The sequence below is a fragment of the Cupressus sempervirens genome, chromosome 1, assembly GCF_028749045.1.
Source record: "Cupressus sempervirens isolate cs-2001-9-10 chromosome 1, ASM2874904v1, whole genome shotgun sequence".
Lineage (NCBI taxonomy): Eukaryota > Viridiplantae > Streptophyta > Pinopsida > Cupressales > Cupressaceae > Cupressus > Cupressus sempervirens.
In genome coordinates this window covers 764,877,525-764,885,839 of record NC_143118.1, presented here as the reverse complement: position 1 = coordinate 764,885,839, position 8,315 = coordinate 764,877,525, and the positions used below count along the sequence as shown (strand labels likewise).

At 37.9% G+C, this 8,315-nt stretch overlaps 1 protein-coding gene across 1 annotated transcript; it reads right to left on the bottom strand.

The window, feature by feature from the left end:
- Positions 1-809: 809 nt before the first annotated feature.
- LOC149580139 (protein G1-like1) lies at positions 810-3,449 on the bottom strand. The gene has a single exon (XM_089789724.1). The coding sequence runs from the start codon at positions 2,368-2,370 to the stop codon at positions 1,708-1,710; it is 663 nt and encodes a 220-aa protein (XP_089645850.1). The 5' UTR covers positions 2,371-3,449; the 3' UTR covers positions 810-1,707.
- Positions 3,450-8,315: the final 4,866 nt, after the last annotated feature.

The window sequence follows — 8,315 nt, the reverse complement described above, 5'->3', positions numbered from 1 at the left end:
AATGTAATGATCTGTACATGCTTATATCCTGAATATATCATACTCATGAATTTGCGTTCTGTCTTTTAATATCTCCATTTTACATATAGAAATTCTCAATATTCGAAGTGGGTATAATATTTTTACCTAATATTGCCTGTACTTCCTAAGCAGTAAACTTTCATAAAAGAAATGTTGATGATGGATAGAGATAAAGCACGATGCATTTACAAACGGTTAACAGAAAGAATTGGGTAGGTTTTAACCAACAGAAATTCTTTGGCATTGGCAATTCACCAAACTTCACAATTCACAGATTCTTGTAATTGATTCCATGCAAGCAAAATTCATTTTACGAATGATTGAGTTTTCCCCTAGTATTTTCGCAGTCAGTTTTAACTGTTATGGTTGGGGTGATATGAGTCATCTAAATAAATCAAAATATTCAAATGGATTTCTAATTCAAAATCAAACTGAATAAAACGAAGTTTAGAGTTTACTGTTTTTGAATGAAAGTCTAACTCAAAATTGAAATTTGAAAACGTCATGTTATTGCGGCACAGATTTCCAGATAGTTCACCTCATTGTGAATCAGATTTCCAGATTGGTCGCTGCAATTTTCACTTTCTTTTTAAACAATATACGAGATGGAAGAAAAAGTGCAAAATATTTTACATCTAAACATTAGTTCATGATAAAACCAAGTAAATCCTGCAGCAAGTATTGAAGGAAATGAATTAAAATACCAAGATTGGATAAAAGAAAATTATTATTCAACCAGAATATGAATTTCTATGCCCATCGCGGACAAAAGCATTGCCATAGTACTATACTTTTTAATGGATCTAATATTGATATTGATGATATATGAGATACATTGTCGTTCCCTTGCCTTCAACAGAGTCGTTGCAAACTGTAAGAGTTGCAAGGAGAGCAAAGCTAAGGCAGGCAATCTACATGAAATATTGCAGCTACAAGATTACAACTACTCATACCTATATCTGCTTTTGCATTCCATGATAATATACTAATTACCTTTACATATTGAAGCTCCTACTAATACAGATTTATTCATGGCCTTAAAGATCCATTTAAAGGGATTAAGAGGCCTCCCTCCGAACAAGGACCACCATGCAATGTTTCCTCAAATACAGTGCATAGGTCCCCCCCAAGAGGTCCAAAACAATCGAAGCTTCCACTAATCATATATAGATACTAACGAGATCAAGATCTTCAGTTCAGAAGTGAGACAACGACACCAAGGCTTAAACAACACGGAGTAAATAGACAGCGACTACACAAGGCCTTAACAGGCTTCAAACCCATAAGGGCTTAGACATTCACTGACATCTTATAAGATGCCTAATATAAGACTGAACACAGAAATGATCCCTTCTCACATGCATTTCAAAATCTCTTTTAGTAAATGCATTGGAACATGAGGATATTACAATAAGTGTTACAGGTTCCTAGTATAGTTAAGCCTAGAAGGACCACTCAAGAAGACAGTGACAGCTCCTAAAAACAAACAGGTTGAAACCCTAGACATATATAGATCATGGCAGATAGACAGACAGACAGACAAGCACACAAATAAGAAATAGAAGAGAAAGGCGGGTTACAATGATCAGATATGAGTCTATAGTTGGGCTTTTCTGATTACAGACCTGATCACCAATACAGATAAAGTTACTAGTCAGATTGCATGAACAAAGGCCATCATCACAATCAATTCTGATTGGGCATGGCAATCATCATTGCAGGATTTGTAGTAGGATCATTTGGAACAAAGTGAGCCTGATGATGATGCTGATGCTGGTGCTGGTGCTGGTGCTGATGATGGACTTGTTGTTGTTGTTGCTGCTGCTGCTGCTGTTGCTGTTGCTGTTGAATTGGAGGCCTTTTGCGCTTCTTCTTCTCATAAGCAATACCCCTAGCCTTGGCTTGCATGTCTCTGACCTCCCTGAGGTAAAGCCTCACAGCCCTTGCTCCAAATGGATTGGACTCGGGCTTACCTCCATGCTCCTCATAGGCCGCCCTCAAGCGGCCTATAAGGGCGTCCAAGCTGCCCCATGCCTGCCTTAGAGGGCAAGAACATGGGGCAGGAGGATGTGGGTGCCCAAAAAATGGACAAGAAGGGACATGGACCTTAGTTTTGCCAAACTGATCCAAATAACGAAGGAATTCAAGCACATGAGCCCCACTACATTTTGCCAAGGCCAAAGGAGGCCTATGGTTCTTCAAATACTGACCAAAAGTGTTCCAGTCCCTCCTCTTCTGTGATTCATACCGGCTTGGTGTTGCAGTGGCTGCAATGACCTCCCTGCTGCCTTCACAAGTCCCATTGGATGAAGATCCTTCACCATGCCCTACTACAACCTCAGCATTCATGATGTCTTCTATATACTCCTCCCTAGCATATACTCAAAGTCTATATAGAACTTATCACCCCCAAGTTCGTATATGATAGAGATCATGCAATAGACCGAACACCCACTTTGGTATTTAAAGCTCTTCTGTCCTATCAAGTACAACTCCCAACTCACCTATTTCTTCCCCAAACTCCAAGTTGTTATCCTGAACAGCAATAGACACTGAATACCCACTTGGTAGTTTAATGCTTTTCAAAATCTCTTGATGCATATGCTAATGACTCACTCCATAAACAAGAATTTTTAAGCTCTCTTGATGCATATGCTAATGACCCACTCTAAAACAAGAATTTTCAAGCTCTCCTAATGCATAAAGTGATGACCCAGATGGCATTCAAGGACTTTCAAGCTCTTCCAATCCTTCTACCAATGACCCATTTGACATTGAAGGACTTTCAAGCTCTCCTAATTCTTCAATCAATGACCTATTTGGTATTCAGAGAGCTTTCAAGCTCTATTGACGGACAGAAGAATTACCCAACCACTTGATGGTAAAGGATTTTCAAGTTCTCCTGAGATATAATGATTGTGTGAATATATATCCAAGGCTTGATTAAGCCTCTCTACTTGAAATCCATAACAGATGGTTGAAGAGGAAATCATAAACCCTATTGGCTAGGTTTCAAGAATTCCAAGTACAAAAGGTATACAAGTAAGGATCTCTGGTGTATAGACTTGACTCTAAGCACTCATGGGGTATTGGATACAATAACAGCAGTCTGACAAAGGCCGAGGAGAATGTAACAGACATACCTGGGAACGCTCCAACCTATATATAATCAATCAATCTATAAGCAACAGTAAATAGTACTCCTATTGCTTCTCTTGAAGCTCAAGGGCGGATTGTGCTGAAAATTTATGAATGATCCAGTGGAATTTATATGCTAAAACTCATTAAGAGCCATGAGACAACAACAAAGGAGAGGAAAACAAAAACACCAAGACTATATCTAGACACGAGAGAATTGCTTAATTCCGATTATGGTCATCATCATGAGCACGATAGTAAAATGAAGAGGTGAAGGTTATAAAGATAATTGAATGAGTGCGGCATATGTAGTTGGGGTTAATATTGACGTTGAAGATAGGATGGGAATGATGTAAGAAACACACTGCCCGTGTGTGGATGATGTCATTCTTCCAACTCAGATTGAAAGCTTGTCACCACTAGAGTTTAAGATGAATTGAGGTGGGTTTACCAGTCACCAAAACATGAATTAATTTGATGGTCAATCCTTCCTGTCATCCAAATTGCTCTTGTCCATTCAAAATCTCCACTTGAATGTAAAAGCATACTATGTTTCAAGACCCTATATTTTAGGCATATGTACGAGTTTTCTTTTTAGGGTCTATCCAAAACTCTCCCCATTCAGTGTGATATAGCTTTCACAATGATTTGATTGTGAATGGCTATACGGTGGTGAAGTTTATATTCTGATTTAAAACAGAAAAACTCATAAGTATAAACTCAACTACATTTTAACTAAGTTAATAGTGTATTAAATATGTTAGTTTTTATTAAGTTTATGAATGTTTGTTATAAGTTTATAAATATTATTTTTGAAATGAAAAGCGACCAAAAACAAAGGGGTTGGTCCTTACAACCAAAATGATAGTAACTAGCACATCACCATCAAGAACTAACAGAGAACATTACTAAAACAAAAGCAAACTAAGAAGTAATTTAACCACAATATTTCTACCCAAACTTTTAACCAGCATACTACTATGAACAAAAACAACTAAACTATAGTAGAAGTCCATAGAGTTAACTATACTACTAAAGTTCACAAAAAAATTGTTGGCACAATTAGGCCAACCCAAGTCTAAGTAATAGCTGGATACCAGCAAACCAACTAACAACATAATAACATAAAACAACTAGGATCCAATGATCTTTTAAAACTATAGACTTATTTCTCAATTTTTTCTTTTCCCTTCCCTACCAAAAGAACTTGGGCCCAATCATCAACAAGAAATTTAAAGAGAAGCTTATGATCCTCCATGTCCATCCCTGTGTCTTCTTTTTACTGTGCCAACAATTGGAGGGTGGTGGCAGCAGCATGAGTGACCTTTAGGGCGAATTTAGAGAAGGTAGAGAATCCTTCCTCTAAAACATTAACCCTTTGATTCAATTGGGCAATCACATCTGTTTGCTTCTTGACCTTCTCTTTGTTTTCAGTTCCTGCCTTCCTCTTTAGCTTTTTCCACCTGGTTATCATCCTCCAAGACCTTTGGGTTAGTATAAACCTTGGCTTTTTCCTTAACTAGGGAGGAAATGGTAATGGGGGAGGCATCAACTCCGTTACTATCTTCATAGAAGGTAATGGGTTGTAGGGTGAAGTTGGCAGAAACATGGGTAGTCTCCATGGTGATGGCATTTCCAACTGACACCTGAGTGTTCCCTACAACCATCTAGGCATTATCAACAAAACTGTCAACAGAATTCTCACTCCTTTCTACCTCTTCTTCCCCTTTTTCTCTCTTGGAGTTAGAGTTATTCTCCTCCTCCTCCTCCCTTTCATTGTTCTTAGAGCTCTCCTCCTCCACCTCTTCAACCCTGAATCTATTAGATTTTTGCTTATGCCTTGCCTGGGATTTGGCAAGTCTACCTAACCTTTTTCTACCCTTTTTGCATCATACCTCCTCCAAGCCCTCCTCTTCCACCTTCACTAGTTTTTCAATTTTAATCTTTTTACTAGCCTTATGTTTGACAACCTCTTCAGCTTTCTTCTTTTTCTTATTTTCATGGCTAGGGGAAGGCCGTGGGGTATGAATTCTAGTACCAATGCTAGTACTCAGGGAGGAACCCTAGCGGCGGCATTAGTTGTCAACCACTACCACCCTAGGGGGGCAAAGCACAAGATGGAATTGGTATAGGCAAAAAATCAGGCCTTGGTGAATAATGGTAAAGTTATGCCCTTTGTTACTCTTATCCCTAACAACACTAACCATATCCTCCAAAGAATGTAGCAGAAAAAAAGGGATAGAAATAAAATCCCTATTTCTGAAATGATTCAAAAGGGGAAAGAGGTAATAGTAGTAAACACCAAACCTACCCTCTAGCGTAATGTATTTCATGAGCACCAGGAAAACATCATCCCACGAAGCTAGCAACCTATCCCTCTTAAATCCTCCTCTGTAGTGCACTGGCTCTTCACCCTCCACAAAAAACTGCTCATACTGGCCTCATCTGTTGTTTTAGTGACCTTTCTCTATTTTCTTCCTTTCATAGATTGCCCAATGGGCAAGGCAATTACTTGCTCATTAACTTGGAAAGTATTGCCATTTAGGGTTACCTTGCAGTCATTCCACCCATTGACAAATTGGAGGGCACAATTCTCATCATACCCCGCCATCGCTTGCATGTAAGGCAAAAATCCCCCTTCCTTTAACAAGGACCAGGTTGCCATCTTGTCTTTAAAATTCTCAATTTTTGTGGGCTCCAGCCTATTCAAATCTCCACCCATTTCTTCCTCGCTTTCTTCTGAATCCCCCACCTCAGCAATGTGCATCTGGACCTCTTTTTCTCCAATATCACTGCTAATATTTTTAGCTTTGTACCTCTCTATGAAGAGTGAAATGGTTATACAAGCCCATTTTTGAGACACTTCAAAATCTCATGCAAATTCATTATGAGATTCGTGCATGTTTAACATCATAATTTTTATGCCCCTAAAATCTCTGAAACTCTAAATAATGATATTATTCATACTTTCAAAGAGGAAGTAATTTGAATTGCACAGTAAGTTACCATAATGGTGAAATGACACTCTCCTTAATTCACATCCATTCATTTTACCATTTGTATGCCCATGTCCTCTCCTCATTTCCCTCAAACATTTATTAAATTTAGTGAATTTGAACCTTCTAAGGAAGAATTGCCAAATTTGGCCCTGACCTTAAATTTTGTAGTCATAATTAATTAATACTCCCCACCTCTTTCCTTGCAAATCAAGGATATAATGTCCTCATTTAGATTTTCCATATTTCTCCAGCATGTGACTACTGTTAATTCAAAACCCATGGCCGCTACCACATCTACCACCTTATTTCCTTCTCTGTAGATCTGCTGCAAGTGGACCTTTTCCATCCCTTCCAAAATGTGTCTAATGTCCATGATGCTAGTTCAAATATTCCATCCCAGTTGGGACACTCCATTTACCAAATCAATAATTAATTTGGAGTCCCCTTCTATAGTTATTTCCTTAACTTGCATTTCACTAATCAGTTGAAGAACCCAAAGCAGAGCCACAGCTTCAGCCAAATTATTACTTCCACCCCCCACCTTCCTAGAGTAGATTAACAACGCTTCACCATTCCCATTTCTCAGCACTCCACCCGTCGCTCCTATACCCCCTCTAGTAGCCCCATCAAAATTTAGTATGAATTGAGTTAGGGTTGGTGGTTTCCATCTTGTTTGCTATCTCTTTAGCACTTTAGAGTTATCAAAAAGATAAAAGTCCTCTTGAATACCCCATTTTTTAGCAATCTGACCTTCTAGCCTACTTGGTTCTTCATTTGGTAACTTACATTTGGCTACCCTTAAATTTTCCTTTAGCAATTTCTCCATGATTCCCATAACCACCTCCTCGGGTTTTTCCACCTCCCTAAATATTATGTCGTTTCTCTCTTTCCATATATGCTAGCAAATATATGGTGAAACAATTTTCCATAGAAAAACCAATTTTGGGTAGTAGAAGGGACAACTCCAATTCTCCACAAATTGATAGAGGTTGTCCTTCAAAACCCAATTTAGACCAAATTTCTCCCACACCATAGCCCAAATCTTCAAGGCATACTGACATTCAAGGAATAGGTGAGAGATACTCTCCTCCTTTTCTTTGTAGGGACAACATCAATTTGTGATAGAAAACCCCCTTCTTTTTAGATTATCAAGAGTTAAAATTTTACCATGCTGAACAGTCCAGTAGAAAAAATTAATTTTAGGGAGAAGATTACTAATCCAAACTTTACCACATAATGGTGGGTACAAGTCCTTACTAAATAGATGTTTGTAAGCTGATTTGATTGTGAATTGACCACTAGAAGTTAAGTCCCAAACTTTAGTATCCTCCTAGTTCATAATTGGGGGTCTTTGTGCTCCTAATATCATTTCCAATTCCTTAATAAGCTGAATATCCTCCTGGGTGTAAGTGTCTTTACATAGTTTCTTCCACTTCCTCCCTTGATCCATATAGTCATCCACCTTCCTTCCCAGGCTTCTTTTAGTAACTCCATTATTCTTTTAAATTTGTTGTAAACTAGCGGTTCCCCCCCATCCAATTATCCTCCTAGAATTTAATACTATGCCCATTCCCCACAATCCACCTTGCCCCTTCCCTTAGTAAGCTTCTACTCCTAACAATATTCATCCAGATTTTGGAGCCTCTAGGAAGATCATTATTGAAGAGATTCCAAGTAAAAGGAGAAATTGACAAATATTTAGCTTTCGTTATATTACCCCAGTCTATATTAACTTCTCCCAATCTCCAGCCTATCTTTGTAAGGAGTGCTTTATTCAAATCTTAGAGTCTTCTAACTCCCAACACCTCTTTCTCCTTTAGCTTACAAACCTCATCCCAGTTAACCAGACTCAATTTGTTCTTCTCCTCCATTCCTTGACCAAAGGAAATTCCTCTATATTCTCTCAATTCTGTATGCCATATTTTGGTTAATTATAAATATTCTTGTTATTAATACTTGCTAGTGATACTTTTTACATTTGATGTTTTAATTGGTGATTAAAAATTCTCTTTGTTTCAATAAAATACTTTTTTCATGATTTGATTGGATGAATCTTTCAATCTTATATGGTAGGATTTCATGGATTGTAAAACATGATAGTTTTTAAGAGTTATATTTTTAATAATGTGATTGATACTTTTTGGGATTTTTAAAATC